The sequence below is a fragment of the Polyergus mexicanus genome, unplaced genomic scaffold (genome assembly GCF_030449975.1).
Source record: "Polyergus mexicanus isolate NDT 795.1 unplaced genomic scaffold, iyPolMexi1.0 SCAF_1, whole genome shotgun sequence".
Lineage (NCBI taxonomy): Eukaryota > Metazoa > Arthropoda > Insecta > Hymenoptera > Formicidae > Polyergus > Polyergus mexicanus.
Window position 1 is genome coordinate 4,117,190 of NW_027223321.1, and position 27,774 is coordinate 4,144,963.

A 27,774-nucleotide genomic window follows, 5' to 3' on the forward strand; every position below is an offset into this window, starting at 1 on the left:
TATATTTCTGATCGTACGAAAGGAGACGATGCGCGAGATTGGTCGAAAGATCCGGAATCTTCCGTCATCTTCAATAATCGTCCGGTGGTGTTGGAGCATGATCATTTACGAGATACTTCGCGGCTGATTTATCTATGAGTTGCGGGTGGGAGATCAACATTGGGATCCTGTGACGATATAAGAGGAACATGAGTCCAGCAACTGCAGTCAGTCAGTCAGACAGTCAGTCAGTCAATCAGTCATTCGGTTCTTTAGTGTTCGGTAAAATTGTGTCCGCGCCCGGTAGGTTCCCTTTCACTTTTCGCGTGCATGCTCCTCTCGCCGATCGGTCGTCGATTTATTTTATCGCGTCGAAATTCCGTACCTGCGATGTCAAATGATTCGTTATACAATACGATTTATCTAATCGTGGCGCATCGTCACGTAAGATATTTTTCTTTTTTTTTTTTTTTCTTTGCAGTAGATCGCTATTTTATCTTCATTCTTCCTTGTCTTATTTTTAAGTTTATCTCTTAGCGAAAAATCTTCGAAGTTTTACAGTTTGCGTATGTTGTTGAACAAATTATTTAAAACGGCTCGATATTCGTTTTCTTCAAACAAATCCAAAAATTCGAAAGTTTGAAAATTAGCATAGACAAATGTTTAATTTTTTAAATAAAAAAAGAAACAAACAAACTGTAATTATATATTATTATATCCAAAACCGATAATGCGTGAATCAATATTTGCATTGCATATAGTAGACTTGGTACACTTACGTGTACATAAATAAAATATAGATAATGAATAAGTAATCATAATATTTGGTGTATAAAAAGATTTTCAAAAACAAAATTTATCTTGCTGTAGAGAGAAAGTCTAGTTACTAAATATAATGCATTGTTGTCGGAAATGCCATGGAAAACTACATTGGAAAATCGGCTCGTACATTAGACAGGAACAGTCTACGAGCGCGACACATAATGTCGATATACCTATACACATGGCGTAGATACGCTAATGTTAAATTCAGTAATTACGTGGTCAATTGCGCGGTTTATCAGGGTTTAACGTTAGAAATAACGGCTCTCAAATTGAAGGTTGCACAGGCTTTCCACGGTAACACTTTTAATTGTAAATCATGCAATTAATTAGAAGAATACGATTGAACATTCATATTATTTCTCGCAAAATATTATCCTATCGCATTAATAATATAAAAATTATACCGAGTAGAAGAGTTGAAGAAATTCTTTTGGAAGTGGATTTATTGAATTAATATAGTATAAATATATGTATGATATATTATCTCCAACTTTTTTGTGTTTCGGCGCTTCAATCTTTATTTGCATACATTATACACAAATCTATTTCAACATCATCTAAATACTTTGTAAATTTTTTTCAAGTCATGGTTCAGTGCTGAGAAATATGGGAACGTATAATAAGACATTCTCCTGATTAATCTAGAGATAATGTAGGGATATAGTCAATGAATATGTTCGAGTAATTTACGTAATATGTGAAGTCGTTTCCGAGGTGGGAATGAAAATATGTTGTGCTACGTGCTTGTTAAGTGTCCGCGAAACACGACATCAATTTGCGTCGCGCTTATACATTAAAACGCATGAATAAAGCTGATCGATGAAGTCGCGCAGGTGTTGTGGATGAACACCTTTAGCGTGGATCGATATTTCCCGGAAGCTATTTCATTCGCGAGCTCCATGTTCGTGTGTTCGCCGAGTTTGAATCGATGCTTCCACTCACCTTTTACGGTATCTGGTTCACTGTAGAAAAATTCCGCTGAAAATGTTTTAATCTTGAAACGACTCGCGAATCCGTTGCCGCTATTTCCTGGATCGTAAACTTTCCAACAATCCTTCGCATGTATTTTGTAAAGCACCGACAAAAACTGTAACAATAACAATAAAATAATTTATATATAATTGTATAGCAGTAGTTTTAAGATGATTACTAAAAACGGGAAATATATCGAAAAAAGTTTATATAATAAACCCTGAGATAATAGAAATATTTATATCGACGCAAAGTATATCAAGACTGATAAGAACCTTTTCAATAAATACACGGTTGTATTTTATAAAGGCGAGATGAGAAGAGAGCGCGTAAATTGGCAGCAATTTGGAATGCCTGGAATTTTATAACATTAACTAGAATTCTATCGAAACAAATTAAAGAAAAAAGTCTTTGTGTATTATAAATCCGCAAAAAAAAAAAAAAAAAAAAAAAAAAATTATGATAATAATGATATATATTGAGCAAAACTAATAGACTTAATAAAAAGTTGAAACATCAAAGTATACAACGACTCTATTTTTAACTCGATATAGTATCATTCGTTGCTATTGTTTTACATAAAATTACATAATCCTACTGATTAAACGTAAAAAAATTCTCACATGCGCCACTATGACGTAGCTTGTTATATATTTCGATGGTCATCTGATAGCTAATGAACAACAATAAGAGATTATACATCTAACAAGCGCGATAAAGGAAAATATAAACGATACGATATATGATTGACTGATTGTAACATCACTCGATAATATAAAGTGACGCGAAAGTGGCTTTTTCTTTTCCGTTAATCCAGTACCTTTTTTATCGTATTTATATGCGTATTACAAGAATATATTGATTAGTCTTTTCCTTGCGAGTCTACCACCGACGAGCAACGCGTAACACAAAGTCATTGATTCAACGTTAATAGATTCATCTGATCTAGATGCGCACCGATTAAATTACACTTGTGCACGTGACATGTGCAAATGGATCCAGATCCAGATCTAGAAATTACTAATCGTTTTTTAATAGACAAACGCGATGAGAAATCTTCCGGATTAATTTAGAATCGATTACTATCCGATTGTAATTTTTGATCGAAAGATTATTCGAATTTTTCGTATCTCCTCTCACAAACGAAATGAAATTATATGACAAAGTGTTTGTTATTAAAATTACATTCGTCATAAGATTTGTAAAAATATTTTTCACGACATATATTTTTATACCCTGTGACAAAGTTAAAGAAAAAATTATTTACTTGAAAGCGATAAATGATTATTATTGCAACGACTTTCGAGTAATCTTGATTATTACGCACGTAGCAATCACATTCGACGAAAAAAAAAAGAAAAAATTATTATAGATATACTTTTACACACGACGTCGTTTAGTTTTTTGTCATTCTATTTACAGTTCACACGATGAGTCGAATGGTCGCATTATTACTATTGACAGCTGTAACTGTCGTTACAGCCGAGGTATGTATGACAATCCAAATATTATGCATACTAATCCGTTTCCGCGATAATGAATAAATCATCAATCGATTTTTCAATATAATCTCGATATAATATCGTATAATGCATGACAAATTATTATTGTAACAGTCATTGATTGTAATACATGATATCCCATAAATTGGAATAGTCATCAAACGATCTGTGAATAACGATGCATTTGTAATATAATATATGGAAGAATATATAAAGTGTTTTTAAATAACATTACGAGAAAATTTCATCCACGATAATACACAAATGTCAGATAAGAGAGAATGTAGTTGATTAATTTTTTAGAAGAATAGAAATAAGAAAATAATTAACTTTATCTTTTTGACTTCGATAGCACTTTTTTATTTTTGAGTCTTAAATCTTAAAAGATTTAATATCGGAAATTAAGAATCTGTGAGAGAAATTGACATCCAATTAACTTTCCATTGAGAGAAATTTCTTTCACGATTTGGACGAAGCTTTTTGCTGTTCTTCGGGAAAAAAAAAAAAAAAAAAAAAAAAAAAAAAAAAAAAAAAAAAACGTTAGGGATTGTCGTTGATAATCGTACTGATCGCATCGAATCGGCTCGATTAGGAGATGGTGGCGGTCGTTCGCCTAACTCCGCACGACCTTAAGGGAAAGAACGTCACGGGTAACTTGAAGATCGTTCAATCCGTCCCGAATGGGCCCGTCACCATTACGGGCTCGATCCATGGACTTACCGAGGGGCTTCATGGTTTTCACGTACACGAGAAGGGAGATCTGAGCAACGGTTGCGCATCCACCGGAGCGCACTTCAATCCTGAGAATGTGAGCTCTCTCGACCAATTTGCCTTTTAATCTCTCGCTATACTACAATTAATTTCATTACTGTATCCGTCCACGTGAAAAATTTTCTATTCTGACATAAAATTTTTCTCACGATTGTTTCTATCTTATACTAAAAATTCAAAGATTCAATATGTTTCTGGACCATTTCTTGCTTCAATAATTTCATTGATTATATTCTTCGAAATCTGCTGACATTATTAATTCGTTAGGTGACTCACGGCGGACCGGATGACACTGTGAGACATATCGGCGATTTGGGAAATGTCCAAGCCAATTCTGCGGGAGAAGCGATGGTAAATATCACTGACAACATCATTTCGCTGAGCGGACCGAACAATATCCTAGGACGAGCCATAGTCGTTCATTCTGCCGAGGACGATCTTGGCAAGGGTAACCATACTCTCTCCTCAACAACTGGAAATGCCGGGGACCGTTGGGCCTGTGGTGTCATCGGTGTCCAGTAGGTTTTCCCTTCATTGTTCTCCCATTTTCTCTTGTACTCTCTATTTTTTAGACATTTTTTCGTATTTATATTTCCAGAGTATAAAATTTATATCTTTCTTTGTAACATCTATGTATTATTTATAATTAATAATTATAAATTGTACATAAGTAAGAAGTGTTTCACATTTTCAGTGAAATAATAGAATTGAATTCTTTTATTTTCATTACTTTAACGCTTATTTGTCGATCTATTAATTGTCGGTCACTTATTTGTCACCAATAAATGTTCATTGCAAATTTGCTACGTAAATATAATAGATAAATAAAAAATAACAGATAGCAATAATATATCTTTGTTTAGTGTAGTAAATGTTTTTCTAATATTTTGCGTATATAATATCGTTCATTATATTTTGTGTATAATAATAATGTTATAATATAATTAATAATATTTAATATTATTATCAAATTACAATATTAACGCTATTTGTGAAAATTCAATGTTTCTTGCATTTTTGCAAAAAGATCGTCGCGCCTCATTGTATTCTGCACATTACAGAAAGATCTGAAATACTTCGAAGGGAAATGTCAGCGGTCAATGGGACGAGAGAGAAGGAGCCCCGTAGATTTGATTAGAAATACGTCCCGATTAGGATTGAATCGATATTGTTGAAATGCTACTCACTTATAAGACGCTTCTTCTATAAAACACTACGTCTTATGTACGTCCTATGTCTTTTGTAAGAAGAACCTCGTCGTTTGTCTAATAAATTGAATCGTAGAATTAGTATAGGAGCGACGTTTTATGCGATAGAAATCTAATGTAATTCTCTCCCTTGACTGTGTTATTTTACGATGTCTGTCCGCCTTTTATATGTAAACTTGATGATATTTTAACACACAGTGTATGTTGTTTTGTCCTTCTATGTTTATTCCCCGATGCATCTCTCCCTCTCTGTTTCACATCTGTGTTTCTCGTGTATCTATCTGATAACTTTTCTGTGGTGACGATGATGTCGTAAAAAAGTATTACATTAAAAAAAAAAAAAAAAAGGATATGCGTTGTAATGTCAGAATACTACCTCTATAACATATTTCATGGTCACGCACATTTAGATCCAAACGATACGCGCATTATATATGTGCGAGTTAAGAGAGAAGCCGGTTAATCTGCCTTTTTTGTTCGGATTATATTTTAACGCTAATAAAGTAGTGTAGTAATAACACTTTGTTAATTTACGAGCTTCCTCAATGAGATAATATACAAATAAAGTTTAAGGTTGATATATTCCCGCTATTACTTCTCTAGCAATTATTCAAAAATAACGTCAAATAGTTATATCATATCACATTAATTGCAAAAGTTGTTAATGCGTTATCGATGTGATAAGAACCGTTATACTAAAAGAGAATATATTTTCCAAGAAATATAATAAATTGAAAAATATTTTAACAAGCTTCCTCGCAGATCACAATTTGTTTACATTGAAAGAGAAAAGCATATGTGTCTTATTTGTATCAATAACATTTGTCCCGCATTTCATACATTTATCTTCTTTACATATTATTGACCATGTATTCGTTATTCGAGCAATACCAAATACACACATTATTGTTTTCCAAAATGTTTGTGATATTTATTCACTTATGACTAATGCAGTATAATCGCGTATACTATTTCTTTGCAATTCATATCTACTTAGTGCGTTAAAATAGAACGCATCAGAATGTAATTGAATGTAGAAAAATCTTACGTCTCACTATGCATTAATACGTTTCTACGTAATTAGCCTCATTGTCAGGGCAAGCGAGTATCGTACAATGTAGTTTGCGCCGTGAAATGTTATTTCACCAATTTCCGAAAATCCCGATGTTTACAAACACGTAATAAGATGCGCAATTCAATTAACAATGTAATTATCGATCTCTTCAATATTATTGCTTTCAGATCGCCGACAGAGAGTTGGAATTCTGGTTCGTTTACTACGCCAAATATATCGACCCTTGTGATATTCTTCCTCGTCGTCGCTTATCAACATTTCAAATACTAACAATCCTGCGGAAGCTTGAAATAATTTCGCATCTTACGTACGAGGATAAATAAATTAGCTACAATTGTGTCCGCGCGCAGTTCAAAGCAGGGAGCAGCATAAGAGCTCTACAATCATCGATTATTCGTCAATTACACATCAGCAGTAAAGAATAACCAAAATTTTTAATGACAAACGAGACGTATGTGTATGTTACGGAGTAGCGAGGTGTTAGCGATTGTTATCTTAACGTAAACGTGACTTAAAAGCACTAACCGATTACACTATAAATCTCATTATGATAAATCGACGAAAAATGCAACGCAGTAATTGCATTTACCATGTACCTGCGAATGTCGAATTACTTGCTCAAGTTAATGCATCGAAGAATTAATATTTTGTCATATCTGGTCATTTAAATCAATTAAATAATAAATTTTTTTATATTATAGTATTTAATATTGTGCAATTTCAACATTATCTAGAAGCACTTAATTTGCGCATGCGTGCACCTTACATCTGAGCAAAAAATGATTTTTACTTGAAACTATAATATATGCATAAGATATATTATGTGTTGTAATTTGCAATATTGTACCTTAATTAATTAGGAAAAATGTGCAATAATTGAGCAATATATATATATATATATATATATATATATATATATATATATATAAGTGTCACTTATCATATAATAGTCAGTTTCGTTAGCATTATTCGTATACTTAAATATAATATAATATTACCTATTAATATAATATTATCTATTTGTTATTCGTAATGTGCACTTTTGCACATGTGCAAACTGCAAACTTTTTTCTGTATACGTCTCTTTTAGCTGAGTCTCTTTATTGTTAATATTACTTGTTAATAAGAAAGAAATTTGGTAAAATAAAATTCTTAATTGATGTAAACTTTATCTTGTTCTCTATTATCAGCGCTTTTATCTAACACATATGTACAAGCTTAATTATAAAATTATTTATCAGTGAATTAAAATAGTTAAAAAAATACCCTTATTAATATTAACAAATATATATGAATTATACAAAGGCCAGATTTTGGGGAAAAAAAAATGTTTGTGGCGATGAACTTTAAATCGTTGCGTGTTATCACTATGCATGTACTATTACGTAGATAGGTATAGCTAACTGAGGAATGAGCGCGGCAACTATATTTATCGCGCTCCCATTACCCTATATACGTGTTCATAGTACAGCACGAAACGGCGGATTTACCTGCGAATCTCATCTGCATGCGAAACAAGCCACTAAACAAGCCTCGAAAAAAAACTCTACGTATGTATTATAGAGACGCCTATCGCGGGCATTGAATCACGAAAACGAAAACGTGCTCGCAAGTCGTTTATGACCCACTTTGTGTGTGTACATATACAAGCGGACATATAGATAATGTGACATTATCGAACCGCCGAGAGGGATGATCGTTTAACGCGATGTGCTCATAGTCCGTCTGATCTCTGATAAAATTGTGGTGGTTTGCGTTCGCATCCACGCATCGAGCTGTCGCTTCGCCGCAATGCAGAACGAAGTAATTAGAATTAATTAAAGTATCCGCCGAGACAGCGTTCTGTCATTTTACAAATTGATAAAATAGCATGGCTATATCATATGTCAGTCATACGTCAAAACTGATATTGCCAAAAAATTGTATTACTAAATAGAACGAATATTAAAACGGAGTTAAATAAATGTGAAAAAAATTAATTTATTCATAAATTAATAAATTTTGTGTATAAATTAAAAGAAAAAATAATTTACGTAATTCTATTTTTTAAGCGTTATTTTATCTCTGTTTTAATAAATTACTTTCGAGTAATCAACATAGCGAGATATTGATTAAGTTATTTCCTCGCATGCAAATTGATCAATATTTTTATCTCGTTTCATCTATGAAAATACGTAATTTTTATTAATCTAATATAATCTAAATATTTCAAGTGGCATATCACGTCGATGTCTAAGAAAAGTTATTGAAAAAAAAACGTTACATATTTAAACATTTTAAATGTACGAAGAATCGACAGATAGAGGTCAACATTTAACGTCTCATCGACATGCGAAATGTAATCGACGAAAGAATTTTCGTGATTTCGCGCGTTGTCAGTTGACGGCCTTCGGATCGATGGCTCGGGTTAAATACAAGTCAAAGAGGACATCGAACCCGAAGCCGAGAGGGTGGTTCACTTAGCAAAGTGTGCTTTTACGTACGCTGGCAAATACCGAGTGTCCTCTTTTTTTTTTTTTTTTCTTTTCCCTGGAAAGAGCCAGGTTGGCCCGGGTTAGAGGTGAGCAAGGTGACCATGGTTACCATCGGTGACCACATAATATCTTTTGCCCGGGATCGCCGACCAATGATAGGCTGGTAACGTGACAGCCGTAGCAGCCTCGTCGCCTAGACTAAGGGGCACAACCTAGATCGCTCCCACTAACTGTACGGCTGTCGTACGGAACACAGAGTCGGTCGATTATGCGTCTGATTTCTTGAACCCCGCGAAGTGTCGTGACGTCGATTTCAAATTAGAGTAATAAAGTCGAGATAATAATATCAATTCTCTCGCGAAACAGATTGCTACCATGGAGTCCTGCGGGATGAATGTCATCAAATACATCCTCTTCATCTTCAATCTGGTCTTCGCGGTGAGTAGAGATGGCAAGAGCAATCTTCTTGATAATCTCGATAGCAAATGTCCTTTCAAACTGATTTAAGAAGTATCTTCTTTTATTTCTTCGTGCTAATTTTCTTCATGTGAGATTCTGAGGATTTATCCAATTTTTATTGATTTTTCTGGGAATGCACATGATATCTTCAGATGTCTGTCTTGTGCGTAAAAGGATTCGATGATTTGTGATAACATGTTTCTTAAGATGCATAGTAATCTTTGGAGGATTGTACCTCAATTAATATAGAGAATATAATTCCATTCATTTCTTAGTTAAATATTATAACAGAGATCATTCTTAGAAAATAATTTTAGTAAAAGATACTTTTATATAAAAATAAATATGCATATTTTTCATTTTTTAAGTTTTATTTTTGGAAAAAATCAAGATGTAAAATAGAATTTTGGAGATAAAGAAAAATGCGTACAATTAAGTTAAAATTAATTTTTCCAGATATCCGGTATAGGTATCATCGCGGCCGGCGCGTGTGTATTAGCGGATGTTGGTGAATTCGGTCACTTTGTAGAAGGCAGAATAATGGCACCGCCTATAGTACTTATAGTTGCAGGAGCTATCGTTTTCATTATAGCTTTTCTAGGGTGTTATGGAGCGATCAAGGAGCACTATCACATATTAATCGCCGTAAGTTAAAAAATCAATATACCGCATCAAATATAGCTCAAAAAGATACAATTTTATCCATATTAAATAATTATTGAAATAATAACAAATAATTTAAAACTAAAATCAACATATGAATGCCAATTTAGAGCCAGCACTGGTTTCGAAGCGTATACTTTACCTTAAATTATAAATTAGACATTTGTCATATTTTAAATGGACGTTTCGGTCCCTCTTTGGATCTTTTTCAGCGTAACATAATACTAAAACAATAACATCGCAAGTGTGAGTTATATATAAATTATAAAAAACCATCACATGAGTCGATTGCGAGAAAGCAAAAAAATATTGTTAAATAATAATTTTAATATGGTAAAAAGATTAAATAAATGAATGTAATGTCACACATAATTTATAGTTTGCGGCCGCGCTGTTAATAATTTTCGTGATTGAGCTCGCGGTGGGCATAGCAGCGGCGATGTTTAAAAATGATTTCAGCATGGCAATGAAAGACACTCTAAAAGAATCGATAAAGAATTATTCGGAAACTGACAGGATGGCCTGGGACAACGTGCAGAAAAAGGTCAGTATATTGAATCTGAAACGCAGCGCGCTAATGGATTTATCAATACAAAAGCGAGATGATAAAATCAAATGTACTTTCCATGTCATGGAGAAAACAATAGTAAGCCGGCAACTCCCATAATGATGATAGGTTGCATGAAACGATCATCGCGTGCAAATAGTCGGCGAGCAATTAAAGTCATTTCGTTATTGCGAATGTAATTACTAATATATTCACAATGTGCTCCACTTTATAGCTTTGCTACATTAATAATATTTTATATTTTAAACTTTTTATTTTTAAATTATTTTTTTTTTATATTCCTATATCTTAAATATGTTTCTTTACTTCGGAACCAAAATAATATATACAGTATATACAATATATACAGTACGCGAAAAGGATGATTAATTTTCAATTAAATTAAATTAAATTTTTTTAAAAATAATTGTTTAATTAAATCCCATTAATACGTCAATCCTGTCTGTTTATACGATAGTTGGAATGTTGCGGCGTGGACGGTCCTAATGATTGGACCCCGGCTAATGGATTTATGTTAAGTTTTCCGTCCTCTTGTTGCAAGCAAGATCCGCAAGTGATATGTCGGGTTGGTGATGATGCATCGGTGTATCAGATGGGTTGCTTTAGCAAGTTGGAAATGCGGGTCCACAAGGGCGCTACGGTTTTAATCGGCGTGGGTATCGGGATAGCTTTCGTGGAGGTAAGTAAACTTTTCGTTTTTACTTGTTATACAAGATATTTTAATTAAATATGTCAAGCCGATACCGTGTTAGAATTTGTTTGGTTCTTATTAAAATCAAACTAAACAAGTTTTAAGCAAGAGCGCAATAAGAAAAGATAAATAAATATCTGAACGTATTGACGCAGAAATAATGTATGTTTCTAAAAAACATGATTTAATTGAAAAATTATATACTAATATTTACTATAATTAAAATGAAAAACGTATTCAAAATTAGCAATATTTTAAATCTTGATATAAAAATATATTTTCTTTTTTTAGATCGCCGGTATCATCCTAGCTTGCTGTCTCGCTGCAACCATAAAAAGGGAAACCGATCATAAATGAAACGAGGTGTATTAATTTCATTTTTTATCGCGTTAGGCTAAATCCGCTGTCCCGTCAAATTAAAAATTCTGATGGTAATACGGTATAAAAAAATTTACATTTGATTTCGTATCGATGAATCAAGAGATCAATACATTCTTCGCGAACTAATTATTATGAAGTTCATTTATAATATAATATAATATCGCGCATTGTGACTTTCTGCTCGTTCTTCGCGCTCGTCTCTTACAATTAGCAGCACAATAACGGATCAAAAACCTCAGATTTAAACTTTACTCGTATTTATCACATTTTGTAACTATGCCGTGCTTCTGCTTTTATATACGCAATAAATATCCGTTCCCGAGAAAACTAGAGAAATATATTTCTAGAATAGACCAAAAGAAACATTATATATATTTCCTTTTAATTGAAAGTTATATCGCTAATTATTAGTTTATAACTATAATGTACATTTTACAACAAATACCACAATATAGAATAATTATGGATATAATTGGTGTGCTGTTGATATTTGTCATATATTAAATATTGTATCATTATATGGTATATTATATTATATAGACTGATATTTTGCTTATTAAAAAACCAATTTTTTGCGTGTTTCTATAAATGTGTGCCTAATGCAAATGTAGATTGTATAAGAGTGTGTTTTTATGTGCTATTAATGTATATCTGTATATTCCTACAATAACTATTTTGTTATATTAAGCATTAATAATTTTTATATATCGTTTCATTTTCCTATCTACGATAATAATTATAGATATTTTAATTTGGCATATTTAGTGCTTAATTTGTCTGTTATACTGTTTTATATTTTCTATAAGTACATAAATAGCAAGGTAGTGATTTTCTATATAAATAAATTATCTCTTATGTGTATATATGTCATATACTTAAATTATATATACAGTTTTATATTTACAGAAATTCTAACACACAGGATATTAACTTACAAAACTTTCTAAATTTTCCAAGTTAATATCCTAGCTAAACTGTCAATAAAATAATGACAGAATATATTTTTTTATTAAACGAGATTGATATGTATCAAAGTATTCTCTATTAAAAAATAGTAAAGATTTAAATCAATTTTATGTGTGTAATGCAAATAAAATATATTTAAAAAGAGAGATTGGGCATTAAAAAAAAAAATCGCGCACGTGATACAATATAAAATTTTCATTAAAGATAAATTAACTATAAATTGAAACAATTGAATAAGATTTTAAGAATATGTTTGTTTGTATGTATGTGTGTGTATGTATATGTATATATGTATGTGTGTAGTGAAAATGCTTCAATCGACAAAATTTTTATTAAATTTGAAGAATTTTGTAGAATTATATATAGATAAAAAAGCCAATTTTGGTTAATACATAATTATGATTTGGAAAAATATATTGACAAAAAAAGATCTCCCCGGCGGGGAATCGAACCCCGGTCTCCCGCGTGACAGGCGGGGATACTAACCACTATACTACCGAGGATCTTGATGTACAAGTAGCTTATCAAACATTATAAATGCCAATCAAACTTTAAAGTATTTAATTGTAAAAAATATAGATTTTATATATAATAATTATGCGCTACATTTGTTTAAGTATATCTATAATGTGTCATATGTATAAAATAAATTCGATAAATTTTCGTATTATCGATAAAGTCGGAATTACTAATACCAGTCACCGATTCATTAATTCAATGTTCATAGTTATATATTAATATATAATCTAATTTCATTCGAAATCTCGTAATATATTAATATTTATTAATGTGAATAATATGTTTTAAATACAAATGGCAATTTAAATAAATTATCATAGATATTTGTCATTCATTTCTTGATAATAAATAATTAGATATAATTATGATTGACATATAATCCGTGATTATGCGCATTGTAGAGACATAAATCATAATACAAATCCGACTAGTAACACAATTCATTTCATAAAAACACATTATAATTTTTGATATTTTATAATATTCCTGTATAAAATATAAAAGAAAGCACTCTACAATATAAACATTACAAATTAAAACATAGTTTCCAATAGCAATGTCGTTATAAAATGTCAAACGTTAATATTATAACGCATAAAATTATTATTATTATATGTTGATACTTTGTGATACTTTGTAAAATATTTTAATAAAAATACAATTTGTATTATTAACATATTATATTGTAGAAAAATATAGTACTGTTTTTGGATAATTAAAATATATTTTTGAATGTATTCTTCCATGTATGTGAATGTGATTTGAATGTGCGTGCGTGTGTGTGTGTGTGTGTGTGTGTGTGTGTGTGTGTGTGTGTGTGTGTGTGTGTGTGTGTGTCAAATCGAATAAAATTAAAGCGTCTCGTGAATACGCAAATGTTTCGACGAATTAATTTTGTCAATATGCAATTTTAACGTTGCCAATTTGGGCAGATGTAAATCGCGCGTGCGGAAAGTGACAGAATGCATTCGCAATTATTAATAAATGCAATGCGTTACATATAGTATTGCGTCAGGGGATGATTTAACGAGCCTACAGCGAACATCGATTTATGGCAATTTCTCACGTTGATCAAAACGGTCAACCGATTGCTAGAATAATCAAACAATCCAAGAAAACATTGATATTTATTCTTTGATAATGATCCAATATAAAAAATTTTATAATTTAAATTGTAATATCTGATTTATATTTAAATATAAAATAAGAGTAAATTAAAAAAAGAGATATATTAAAAATGTGTTACTTAGCATTTCAAACTCTCAAAAATACATAAAATAGAAAATATATAAAAATCTACACATATAAATTCTAATATACTAAAAAGTGTTTTTCCAGCTATTGACGGTTATTCCAAAACCTATGGAACAAACTACAATAATTTTACTTTTGTTTCGGTATTTTCCCTTTCGAAAAAAGGCATGAAACTTCGAACTCGAATATATCGATGCGTTGAAGCCTCTTTTTCGCGATGCGAAAATTGGCTGTCTCGCTTGTGCGCTGCGACTTGCTTCATTCGTGTTATTTGCGACTGTCAAATCATGCGAATTTTGAGAGTTTGACAGTTTGTGAAAGAAAAAGTTAAAGTTAGAAAAGAAAAGTTAAAAAAATTGGAAAATGTCCATAAATAAAAGCGCGCACGCAGCGCGCGCCTGTGTATTGTTCTAGTATATATAAAATATATATAAAATTTGAAAAATAAATCTCGTTTGATTTTTACACATATATACATGCATAGACATACTAAATATATCTAGACCGAGTGTTGAAAAGTGGGAGCCGAGGTGCACGTAGAAAAGAACATACTCTGTTTCGTGCCCCTTGCCTTCTCTCTCGCTCGCACGTTGCATGACGAGAGAGAGCGCTATGCTATGTCCTTTTCTACGTCCCCACTTCTTAAATAAAAGCAAACGCTCGGTTTAGATATGGTATACTATGTCTATGTATACATACGTGTATCACAGTTGCCATCTGTATAACATTAGACAAAGTCATATAATTTATCGACAGCGAGTACAAATGATATGTAAATAAATGTCTGAAATGATTTTATAACTCATATATACAGAAATGATTATAGATTCATATATGATAATGTCTTCATAAATTTTATAGTATTAAGTAACGCAATAATTCGAAAATAGGAACTGTATATAAATGTGTGCTGTTATTCACAGGCACCATGCTGAACCTAAGTTATCGAGGTTCCGTGGTGTAGCGGTTATCACGTCTGCTTTACACGCAGAAGGTCGCCAGTTCGATCCCGGCCGGAACCACTTACTTTTTTGCAATTAATATTAATGTAAGTAATTAAAATATAGGGCGTTATATATACGGTCACTGATAACTGTAGACTCTATAAATGTCGTTGCGCATGTTTTTTGATGTCAAAATACGTAGCCGTATACAAAATAGCGATTTTAATGGATGCTGATTAACAAATGTAAAAGTTAGGAAGCATACACAACGGACAAAGAGAGAAAAAATGTATTTACTTCTTCATCTTAAAATATAAAAATATAAGAGACTGAGATACTATAATCTTGACACTTATGCAATTCTTTTTTACGCGCGCGTTTAATTAAAATATATAAAATATCTTTCTAAGACTTAATTTATTAATAAAACATATAGAAATTGCACAGTCTTTATAAGAAAATCGTTATAAGAGAGAGCGTTGTAAGCAGAAATCTTCTTAATTTTTTGCCTTATATTCTTTTGTTTTAGAAATCAAAAGAAAGGAAGATCAAAGGAAAGTTTTTTTTCAAGCTTGACAAGATAAGAATCGCTGTAATATTGCGGTATTGGACGTCGGCGTCGTCTCCGACAAAGGCTTGAAAGATTATTATGACCCTCATTTAATTCGTATAAGATTGTATCAACGTGATACTTATGTACACGCAAAAAAAAACAGAGTAATACATATATAGTTAATTGTTAATTATTATATCATCAGTAAGTACGAATTTATTAAGCGTTACGTAAATTTTAGACTAGATGTTATATAATTTTGCGAAAAAAAGAATTCATTATAAAGTTGTAATTCTTATGTTTTACAAATGAACGAAACGTTCGCAATTATTATGTCATGATTCTTTGTTTTAAGTGGCACGCACACAAGATTCGACAATTTTGGCTTAAAAAAATGTTTCGCGAAATAATCTCACCATATGAAATATTTACAAATCTTTACCATACAAATGTTTGCAAATCTGTAACTATCTTGTATATCTGTTTTTCGTAAAAATTTCACTGGAAAAAAAAACACACACAAATTTATTCAACTCACACACTTGTGCCTCCGATTGTTCGAAATGCAAAATTTTGATCCGTATAGCGGAACGAGAAAGACAATTCGCTTTAAACACGCATCGATATTATCGCGTTCATTATATCTCGTCGTCGAGAAACAAGATACCGAAAGACACCCGGAATGAAAAAACCGGACCTGCTCTGGTTGCAATGGCAAAGAAACAGTTGGCTGAGCGCAGGTGGAAGACCAGATGGTACGGGTCCAGGGAGATAGTGAATGAAAGACCAGAATGTTTTTTTCTTCTCTCTCTTTCTCCTTCTCTCTCGGAGTTGAATATAAAGAATGTGACAAGATGGATACAAGTGCATGAGCTGAATATCAATTTAGGGTTTCCTGTCGCGATCCGCAATGCCACCGGTTGACCCTTTTGCCGCGACATCAAACTATGCTAATATGATTGATCGATCTCAAAACGTATAAGTTGAATTGAGATTCATTCAATGTAATTTGATTCCAAATCATATTTTAATGTAAAAACATAATACTAAAATAGCAATCTCTTTTTATTTTTTAAACGTCCGTCAAAATATTTAAATATCATAGATAAAATTTTTAATTTTATGTTAAGTAAAATGACATTGCTTATTGAGAAGATAAAAAGAAAGAATTTTGTATAAAAGTTTTCAAAAATACCAAACTCTTTCTAATTGGATTCTTATAGCATCGAAGAAAAAATTATTAAAAACGACGATCTCAGAAGATAAAAATTTATTTTAATTTGGACCGAATCTATTTGCGATCTACATAAGAGATCCCGCGATGTATTTAACTTAAAAGTTTTATTATCTAACTAAGAGCCACTCTCTCGTAGAAGTCTCTGATGAGCAACCAAATAGAGCATGAAACTTTCAATAGCAGCTCACTTGAAAGTTTTGCTCTCTGAAAGTCCCTTTCGATAATAAAGCTGTCAAGTATGAACATCGTCTTATTGACAAAAGATAAGATCAGTTATTCCTTAATATATAAAAATCTACCAAAGTGACATTATATAACAATTAATAGTTCAGAAAAAATAATAAAAAATAACAATTTTATTCAAAGAAAAAAAAAGATAAAGGAAGAAAAAAAAATCGTTTTTTTTTTTAATTAAATTTTATTTGGACTCTGAGTAAACTAATGTATCACGTATATATATATATATATATAGAAAATCAAAAAATCTTTTATTTTAATTTTATATATAACAGAATATCTTATGTTCTTTGTCTAAAAATGTATATTAAACTTTTCAAGTTGGAAGAATGCACACGTTTAAATCAGCTAATTATTTTCTCTTCTAAAGATTATTAGTTTCCCGAAAAATCATCATTAAACTCCGATATTATACGTATATTTAAAAGCTAAGAAATGCGCGCGATATACCTCGGAAACGATTGATAGTTACGATTTCACGGTATTATTTCGAGGCCACAGGTGGACTGTTGAGAAAGGATAACGCGCGGCGTCATCGTTCAGAATAAGTAGATGCTCGCTCATGAATAAGATGCAATTAGTGATATACCACCCGCGTAGAGCGATCAGTTTCAATGACGGGTTCACAAGCGAGCACTCGATCCCTTCGATTTTTTTCCACCCTTGCCACTCGCGCATACGTATCCTGGCGGGGACTACCTGTTCGAAGAACCGTGAAATCTCGAGAAACCAGTCCTACTACAACGTTAACATTGCCGGCGACGTTCACCTGCAGCTTCTTTCGTTCGGTTCATCATTCATGACGATTAAACTTGACCCCGAATTCTTTGATCCCATCCCCCCGATGAGAAATGATCCTCTCCTTTTTCCCGTGATTTTTCGTAACGCGTGTTCACGGCAAAAAATTTGTCCCACAATGTACGTATAATATTGAAAATAATGCAGTAATCAATTACATTTATTACGGTAAAATTCATGTCTTGCTAAATTTACACGAAAATTTATCTCGCATTATATATACACATATAAAAGTTTCTACAAAATTATTTTAATTATTAAATTCCTTTCTATATAAAATTACATGTATCCGTCTTAAGTTTATATTAAATTTTGTATTCAAATCACAAAAATTTATATCCGGATTATAACTAATATAGTTTTAACACGGCTAAATTTTCAATATTTTCAATAAAGATTTATTTTTTCGGGTAACCTTCCAGATCGCAAAACTCATCTAATCGACAAGCAAAAGTAAAATGATAAGTAATAAAAGTTTTTTTTTTTTTTTTACTTTTCTTTCCTCTTCAAAATGTCTTTTATGTCAGAGACGGTAGTCGTAAAGGCATTTCTTGTTGCCAACATTTTCGAAAGAGAATTTTAACTCTTCCGTTTGACGGAGGATGCGGAACGGAAGGAGCGGAGAAGAAGTGTGGAAGAGGAGAAGACGTTGGCAAACTACGCAAGGAGATGCATCCGCGGGCGGAGCTGCATCTCACCGGTGGTGCAGCGAACGAGAGAAAAATCGATTGCATCCGCGCCGAGAGTCCGTCCGCTCAGCTGTGCGCGGCCGCTCGGGAATTCGGCCGTGTCCCGAGAACGCGAATCCGAAACGATATTGAAACAATTGGCATACACGATTAGCCGTTTCGACGACGGTTAAGTTTTCGGGTGCAAATTTAGACACACGCGAACTAAATCATTCATTTGAACTTAAAAATACGCTCTCGTTTGCGCGCGCGACGAAATATCTCGGAAAACTTGACGCGTACCTTCATGCATACATATTTGCATTAAGGAAGAGCGACTGCATTCTCTCACTGTCGTCGAAATTGGACCAGTTATCATATCGAAGCAAAACTTTAAAGCGAAACGTTCACTTTTAATTTAATTAAAATTAATTTAATTTTAAACGTTTTAATGTTTTTTATTGCAATTATTCCAAATATGCGTTAAAACGAGAAAAGGAATATAAAACTTTTTCTTATATAATATATAAATACTACTCTAATATCGTAATATGCCTTTCGCGATAATAATCCATTTATAAAAATTTGCGTACAAATAGATATCTAAGATTAAATGCACGCTTCTCTACATATTTCTCTGGTTATTGCAGTAAGTAAATTGTACTGTATACATTAAATATATATTTACTTTAACCAGCATTTGCACACGGTTTCACTGCTCTGTTTCGAATGAATGCTGTGAAGAGGTAAAACACATGGATTTGCATAGGCACGTATATGCATATGTATGGCGTGGACAGATGTTAAATGTCCGGCACGAACGCCGGCAATGCAACGCGGTACGCATCTAAATTAATTTTGCTCTCTATGATAAATGGTTGCTATAAGTATCCGACAAATTGCGCGCACAGAGTTGTATTCAAAGAAGCGGCAACTCGCAATTACGCGCATTTGAACCACGTCAATCTTATAGATATTTCAAGGAAGTCTTTTTATAGTCGATTCAACATATGTACCCTATTATCTTTTTCCAAGATTAATTCAGCGATCAATTCAGTGGCATATCTTTCATGCCGTTTCGTGAAGAGCTTTGACCAGATAATTCTGATTAATACAAACGCGACGTACATTAGTTATCTTATCTTATCGCAGGTCGTTTTTCGCGATGTTATTCAATTACATTATAGCATGAGAGAGAATCGTTGCGTACTTTCATGAAATTTCCGTACACAATCAAATTATATAAATATATCATAGACAAACAAGATTGAATAGCCGAACAGTATGCATTCTATATATTGTACATACAGTTGTACATATAATTTGATGCGCCTAATTCCATTATTGATAAAATTATCATAACAATATGATAGTGTTGAAAATAATAATTGTGTGCTTAAAATAATAATGTCTCAAGGAAACAATTATTTCCATCAAGTTGCCGATTGATTAATCGCGTTAATTTATATTTTATGCTATTTAAAGGTATAACTTTTTTAAAGAGACATATATCCTTTTTTATAAATAACATAAAATCATTATCTCTGCTTTAAAACCGCGATATTTAAATACAATGATAAAAATCTTTCGCAATAAAATAAACTCCTTAAAATTCTTTAGATAATAAAATTTATTATATATGTATATTATATAATATATATTTTTCAACGCATCGACAAAAATCTTTCGCGATAAAACAAATTCCTTAAAATAATCTTTCGAGCAAGTAATTATTTCCATTTATATTTTATACGAATGTAATGTAGAATTCTTTTAACAGACATGATCTGTGAAGTCACTATCTTTGCGACACTTTAACATTTTAAGACCGTGATATTTGAATACATTAACGAAAATCGTTTGCGATAAGATAACGTTGCTGAAACATCTTACCTTGCAATATACGAAAAAAGAAATGTGCCGTTGCATCTCGGAAGCATCCGGTGTCGATGTTTCAACCTGGATCCATGTTCAGGGTCGTGCTTTGCATCGTCATGCATCGGATAAATTAACACAGAGTTTCCTATAAATGATTCATTCATTAGAGCTCCCTATAAAATTTGTATACTAGGGTTTTGTTCGTGTCTTAGCAATTAGCGTTTCTACATATCATATATCACTAGGCATTATTGGTTGGACGCCTCGTATCTAGATATAATCGTACTTCATGATTGTCCGTTAAATAATAATAAAAAAAAAAAAAAAACTAAATTTTTTATATTAATAATATATTTTAATATCTTGAATGGGTTATTTTTTTATCTTTAAATCTCGTGTCTATACATGTGTGAGTTTCCTTTGCGTATATCGGGGATCTTATAAATGCTAAATTTTCTCGGAATTCTGAATTACACGAAATGCACGAATCGACATAATTATTGATCCATAAGAATTAACTTGCGCGACGTATTTTCGCTAATACTCAAGAAGAAAAAGATAAAAAGTAAAAGACAGAAAGAGGGTTACATTGCTGTTATATCTGCGGCGAAAATATGAGAGGGCATCGATAAGCTTTCAAAGTGCTTTACAATACGAGCGTTCGTATCCAGCAATTGTATTGTAAAAAAAAAAAAAAAAAAAAAAAAAAAAAAATCGATCGAGCAAAAATCTAAAAATATTTATTAATTAAAATAAGTACGTACTTCTTTCCACCGCTTGCTCTTATCTACAATAATTGCTCCATAAACTTCCATACTGTTGAACTCGAGGCACGTATTAATGAAAATAAATATCCGGCGAATATAGGGCTTCAAAAAATCAACAAATATGCGTAACTCAGTATCACTTGATTCACTTGCGGAAATATTTCTCGAAATTCGCCTGCCTCGCGAAAGTGCACCTCGTGAAATGCCTAGGACGAGCAGTGGGGCCAACTTACAATTAGCCGTTCGGTAGTGTTCAAAAATCGACATAAATGCGATTGATGGAAAATGCCTAGTGATTTTAGATACCACGAGTGCTAATCCATTTTAATAATTCATAATATATATGTGACGTATTTCGATATTTGTGAAAAAATGTAAGTAATAATTCTATTATTACCCGCATTACGATAATACAAAGATAGGAAAGTAGAATCAAGTGCTTAAATATCATGTGCAACTCTAAAATTTATTTCAAGCTTGAATTGTGTACGCTTACTAATTTATGAGAAGTAACTTGAGTGACGGATCTTCGGTAATATTCAAGGAAGAAAAAGATAAGAAAAGGAAAAGACAGGTTTACGTGATTCTGTTATATTTCTGACGAGAATATATAAAAGAGCATCTACAAGGTTTCAATTTGCTTTATAAGACACAAGTGTTCGTATGTATCTAGCAATTATATTCTACAAAAATGGAAAATCTAAAAATTTACTAGTTTATTACCAATTTACGTATTTTTCTCCGCCGCTCAACGTCAATTTAATCGCTCGTAAACTTCCACATCATTGAACTCGAGGCACGCGTTAGCCAAAACAAATATCAGGCAAGACAATACGGCTTCAAAACATCAACAAAAACGCGTAAACCGATGAGTATCACTTACCAAAGTATTTCTCGGAATTTGCTCGGTTCACGAAGGTGCAGCTGCCTAGGACGCGCAGTGGGGGCAACTTAGCCGGTTGGTTGCGGGGAGAGTTCGTGGTGCGCGCGACCAAGAGAGGGGATAGCGGGATACGCATGTCTCTGTCTCTCGCTACGAGCTGCTCAGTCAGTCCGAGTTCGGCGCGCGGTCGGTACGTACGTCGCGTCATCCTGTGCGTGCGCGCGCGCGCGAGTTTCAACACGTCTCTCCGTCGATGCGTTCTCCGTTCAATATAACAACGTATCGTATTGGCGTCGCATCGCTCCTCCGTTGTCCTCTCGTTCGCACGTCGCGCGGAATCGCGGTCACCGGGTCGAATTTCGAGAAACGGGTCTCGCGTCGCGCGCGGGAGACGTCCGTCCCGTGCCCGCGCCTAAAGTCCGCAAGTCCCCGAAGGTGCCGAGATGCGTAGGAAGCCGGCCAGCATCGGGATCGTCGATCGCGTCGCGCATCCCGTGAGGCTCGTGTAACCGGAAGCTGTCCTTGGAAACAGAACCGGCGAAATGAGGTGAGTAATCCGATCGATATTCTCTTCGGCTCGTCCGCCATGTCCGTTGCTCGCGCTAATTTTTCGAGCGATTTCGAAAATCACGTGACGTGACGTCATTGACAAGAGCGGGGGTGAATCGCGTCGGATTTCAAGCGATTCGGAGCGCGCGAATATTGCGGGTACCTTCTCCGAATTGTCGGGAAGGCGAACGCCGATGTTCTAGTTTCGAACTTTCCGCGCGCGATTATTGATCGTCTCGTGATCCTGGGAGCGTTCTACGAGATGCGAGCGCAACTTTTAATTGACAATTCGATATTTTCAAACACGGACGATCGGTGAGTTACCATGTTAGAAATTTCATCATGGTCGTAATTTTTCGTACTTATTAACGAGCGACGAGCGCGAAGCGCGAGCGTTATCATTCATCGATGTTTGCTGAAATATGAAAGATTACTACGGCGGAATATAATTTCCGCTGATTAACGTGCGATATTAATTATTCCGATATAAATCAAGCGTTAAATCGTCCCCTTGTTTCTACGACTATATTTGAGATGGAGCTCGTGCTACTTGAACATCGATGCAATCGCGCGGTTAATACAAGTTAACGAACAACGGAGCGCTGCCGCTTGATATGCACGCATCCTACGTGTTTCGAAATATATAAAGCGAATATTTCAGCGATACATTGTTCGGATTTTCAAATGATCAAGTGAGTAAGAGGAGCAAGCGGAATACTTCATAATTATGAAGATATCTCTTTCGATATAAACAGATGCGTTGCAATATTCGTGAATATTTAGATCGTTCATTGGTAGCCATTTTGAATATTGATTTACTTGAATACATTAGCAGTTTGGTATATGATAATGATAGAGTATCTAATTTTTACACATAATTAAGCACACATAATTGTTTTAAAAAATATAATATTTTAATAAATTTTTACAACATTTTTACACATAATTGTTTAAAAAATATATTATTTTAATAAATTATTAATTATGTAAAATCGTACATATATTTAGTGATTTTTAATATTAATAAATTATTTTAGAATAGAGATTTTCTAAAATAAGAATACTTACTGTATTTAAATAATGAGTGGATATTTCTATAGATTTTTCTCTCGGTTAAAAAACATATAAAAGCTCATTCTAAAAATATCTTTTTATGAAGTCATAAAGTGAGATCATTAAAGAAAAATTGTTTCTGATTTGATCATTGTCTAGAAATTATTGATGAATTAATTTACCGGGCTAGAAATAAACATGATTTCTATATTAGAAATTTATGCTAAATATATTTTAATTATTTTTATTATTAACAAAACATGTTATTTATAAAGATATTGGTATCAATTTTTTAATAATTTCATATTTAATCTACTTCTACATTTTTTCAATCAAATACGAATAATTGTGATATATCGTTCGCGTATGTATGTATTTTGTTATAAAAGCGATTAAAATTATAACAATATTCAGCGATAGCTGTTGATATTTACCGTGATTTTTTTTTAATTTTTCGTCTCTCGGCAAAATGATTATAATCATATCATTCGTGTTCGTATATCGTGCAGATACGCTGTAATATTCATTATCAATATAATTTAAATATACACATACATAACAAATAAGGCCCGAAATAACCTTTGAACAAGAGGAGGAGAGAGGAGGATTATGCAATTTCGTGGCAATTGGATGTTCAGCCACATTGATCGTGATTGCTTGCAAACCAATAATCTCAGAAAGCAGATTAAGATCATTCTAATACGAGCCTAAACGTCACTTCCTATCCCGCTATTCCCGAGAATCGGAAATCAATGATTGCATTGCTCTCGTATTTGCAAAACACACGATCATGTTCGTTTAATTTTCGTCGTGAGAATTAAAAATTTTATTTCCCATCTATAACCGATATTGACCGATCAAATGTCAATATATTTGACAATGGACATCCCACCGCGTGAAACTTGGATGATAAACGAACGCAGATATATTTGACTATATTCTATAGAAATTTAACACGATGTAATTTTCAATATCGTTCCTTTTTAAAATTCGATTTGAGAAATCTTTCATCTAACGATAAAAAATTTCGAGGTAATTAAGAAGATACATAATTAAAATTTCAATTAAATTCTTTTGAAGAATATAGTATGTAATTAAGGCACTTCGTTAAATACAGTTTCTTTTAGCATTTATTAATAATACTTGCTTATTGTATATGTGGGATTTCACGCATAATAAGATAGCATTTTTTTTTTACAATTTATATAAGGTAAATGAACTAATAGAGCTAATAACTTGTCTTGCAATAAGAACATCCCTGTTATTCTTCGCTCAGAGAAAAAAAGCACGATGCAATATTTATCATAAAAGCGAATCAATTTTCCTCGGTAGCCGACAAAAGGTGCACGTCCCCTCGGGATGCTGTCGATTAATTATCGTCTTAATTAGAGGGACGTGATTTATTATTCGTTCTTTAATCATCGAATTTCTCAAGAAGCGCGAGAATTTTCGATCTTATTTATCGGTGTTCAATTAAAGCAACGATTTAAAAATGACTTTTTGATAAAAGCCCTTTGTACGTGCAATTTTGAGCAAGCGTTCGAGATATCGATCAAGTCTGTCCCGCTCGACGACGATGACGACGCTCTCTCGAAGGGCGATAAATTATTCCGCGACCCCCCCTCTCCCCCCGGAAACAGGATAAACATTTGTCGAGCGGCGTGCTTTATTATTTATGCGATCTTTTGTGAATGGTAAATAGAATCTTCGCGATCGTGTTGCGTTACGTACTACACATCGATTTGCAGTCGTGTCGCATAAAATGGCGCAACACAATGCTGCAGCGCGATGACAAAAAAAAAAAAAAAAAATAAAATGGATTATCGTTCGTGTAACGTTTCATGTAAACCTGTATATTTAACGGTTGCACGCGGAATTGTTGTTACTTGTTAGCAAACTTCCGCCAACGGAATAATACACCATATATATCAAGTATCGGAATTTATTCTCTGCGCACGAGAAACAATATCGTTCCTTATATAGTATGTAATATAATTTTGAGTTAAATGTTTTTTTTTTTTACATTTTAACGAATTTACGTGTGATAAAAGATTACGTGTGTTTATAAGAATCTAATTAATGTGAATATTTTTATAGTTTTTTAAGCAATAACCGTGACACACATACTGTAATATTAGTCAGAAAATATTTAAATTTTGCTATTTTGCAAGAATGTTCTTCTAACATTTCACATAAATTGTTTTGTGGAAATAAATTTTTTAAATAATTTCTTTAAAAAATATCTTTGTAATAAAAGAAAAAAAAATCTCTCTTACAATATAGATCTACACACTAAATTTTTTCTCTAATGAATTTATTAGCCAATTTTATAAAAGGCTATATTAGAAACCATTTTTAATTTAGTTATTTAAAATATTCAACACGTTAAAATTAAAAAATTATGTTTAATCGTAACATTGTTCTTTTATTTTGAGGGGAAAAAATCTCGCCATTAATAATATATTTTAATTATTTCGTACGTGTCTACATCTACATTTCAATTTTGCATTAATTTTAAGTACCATTGCTATTGTTCTGATTGCAGGTGTACGGATAAATAAGGACGCTCAATAACAGTGATAAAAAATTACTTGAAAACCACGCGATTCGTATTGTGATCGAAAGTGATTTCGCGAAGGGATTAAACGACGACGATTATTTATTTAACCGGTGAACGCCGATCATCGCAAAATCGATCAAACTTCGCGACGTGAGAAACCAGAGACCGCGCGCAAAAAAAAAAAAAAAAAGAGAACTCTCGTCCGGGAGAGATCATGGTGTGACTCGTGTACGATCGACAAAGAGATCTCCCGGGAGATCGACGAGATAATACGGTGATAGTGTGATTCGGTAGTGATCAGTTGTGATACTGGTGCTTGATAGCTGCAAGTCGGAGATCCGTTAGCGCTTGGGCCTCATCCTTATCGGTTTACTCATGCTGGGAGTGCTGAAGCGGCGCTGGAAGCCATCGAAAAGGTAAATGAATATAATCACGTCCTGTCGCCGATTTATTATGTCACGTTGTATTGAGCAGGCTTGTGAATAAATTCTCTATTTACATCGAGTAATCAAAAGAGACCGTGATTTTAACAAATATGTTTATAAAAAAATATTGCATGTGTGTGTGACATAATATTGACTCGTTGATTATAATATATATCAAGAAAATATGTTAAATTCAGATGTACATAATTAATGCGAGCTTTACAAATATTCTAAATGTTCGATGATTGCACGACTTTTTTCATTACCTGATTTAAATGAAAAATTTGATCAGATGACAAACCTGTTCTTTTTTTTATGCATTTTATATATATTTATTTTCTTACTTTAATTCTTTAATTATTGATAATCATATATTAATATTGATAATGGAATTACCCTCTCTCTCTCTCTATACTAGGTTATTAAAAATAATAATATACTTTTTAACGCGAGAGAGAAAAGAAAGAATAGAAAGTAAGAAACAATATATATAGATTTTTACAGAGGAAGATTAATAATTTTTTTCTCAATCAAAAATTCTTTCAACCTGAAGAATCGCGAAGTAAATTCAATATTTTACTTCTCTTGGAGTTTTTCTTAATTAATACATTAGATAATTAATGTAAAAATCCAGCAGTGCTTTTTTGTTCTTAAAAGCGTTCTTTAGCGGATCTATTTTTTATATCGATACAATTTATTTAAAAAACAAAAAGCATTTACTTATCGCGTTGTAAGCTATCTGAAATTTTTTTTATCTCTTTCGTATATATCTCTAACAGCAGTTGATCAGGAAGGTAATACATTAAAAGATAATGGTGCGGAAAATTGCATTAGTCTAGCTGGCTAAGTTCGATACAGCTTCTACTCGAACTAATTTATTCATTTTTCGGAGATGGGAATTAATCTTGGCTCAAC

At 32.7% G+C, this 27,774-nt stretch overlaps 3 protein-coding genes, 1 long non-coding RNA gene and 2 other non-coding genes across 15 annotated transcripts in view; 4 read left to right on the forward strand and 2 right to left on the reverse strand.

The window, feature by feature from the left end:
- Positions 1–7,120, forward strand: part of LOC138932248 (uncharacterized) — a 12,634-nt gene extending 5,514 nt beyond the window's left edge. For 2 of the 4 annotated variants that reach the window (XM_070293918.1, XM_070293927.1), the window contains exons 3-6: positions 3,199–3,263; positions 3,871–4,086; positions 4,317–4,567; positions 6,500–7,120. In XM_070293918.1, coding sequence (XP_070150019.1) covers positions 3,207–3,263; positions 3,871–4,086; positions 4,317–4,567; positions 6,500–6,602 — 627 coding nt within the window. In that variant the 5' untranslated portion in view covers positions 3,199–3,206 and the 3' untranslated portion in view covers positions 6,603–7,120. Of the gene's footprint in view, positions 1–172; positions 283–3,198; positions 3,264–3,870; positions 4,087–4,316; positions 4,568–5,110; positions 5,455–6,499 lie in introns of those variants that run through there. The other 2 variants (XM_070293900.1, XM_070293909.1) reach the window with 2 other exon arrangements.
- Positions 1,753–22,293, reverse strand: LOC138932298 (uncharacterized). 2 transcript variants are annotated; one of them, XR_011446761.1, is made up of 3 exons: positions 22,273–22,293; positions 20,638–20,767; positions 1,753–1,891 (listed from the first exon to the last, which is right to left on the reverse strand). It is a non-coding gene; the product is annotated as an uncharacterized lncRNA (long non-coding RNA). The 2 variants fall into 2 exon arrangements; XR_011446762.1 differs by lacking the exon at positions 22,273–22,293 and adding an exon at positions 21,387–21,538.
- On the forward strand, positions 9,018–12,040 carry LOC138938146 (CD63 antigen-like). The gene is made up of 5 exons (XM_070304925.1): positions 9,018–9,244; positions 9,722–9,910; positions 10,308–10,472; positions 10,954–11,175; positions 11,479–12,040. The coding sequence occupies exons 1-5, from the start codon at positions 9,182–9,184 to the stop codon at positions 11,542–11,544; spliced, it is 705 nt and encodes a 234-aa protein (XP_070161026.1). The 5' UTR covers positions 9,018–9,181; the 3' UTR covers positions 11,545–12,040.
- Positions 12,966–13,037, reverse strand: Trnad-guc (transfer RNA aspartic acid (anticodon GUC)). Its single transcript has one exon. It is a non-coding gene; the product is annotated as a tRNA-Asp (tRNA).
- On the forward strand, positions 15,257–15,329 carry Trnav-uac (transfer RNA valine (anticodon UAC)). The gene has a single exon. It is a non-coding gene; the product is annotated as a tRNA-Val (tRNA).
- A 159-nt stretch (positions 22,294–22,452) lies between the features above and the next one.
- LOC138932219 (uncharacterized) overlaps positions 22,453–27,774 on the forward strand; it is a 197,583-nt gene continuing 192,261 nt past the window's right edge. For all 6 annotated transcript variants that reach the window (XM_070293831.1, XM_070293840.1, XM_070293849.1 and 3 more), the window contains exons 1-2: positions 22,453–22,819; positions 26,420–26,850. In XM_070293831.1, coding sequence (XP_070149932.1) covers positions 26,810–26,850 — 41 coding nt within the window. In that variant the 5' untranslated portion in view covers positions 22,453–22,819; positions 26,420–26,809. The remainder of the gene's footprint in view (positions 22,820–26,419; positions 26,851–27,774) is intronic.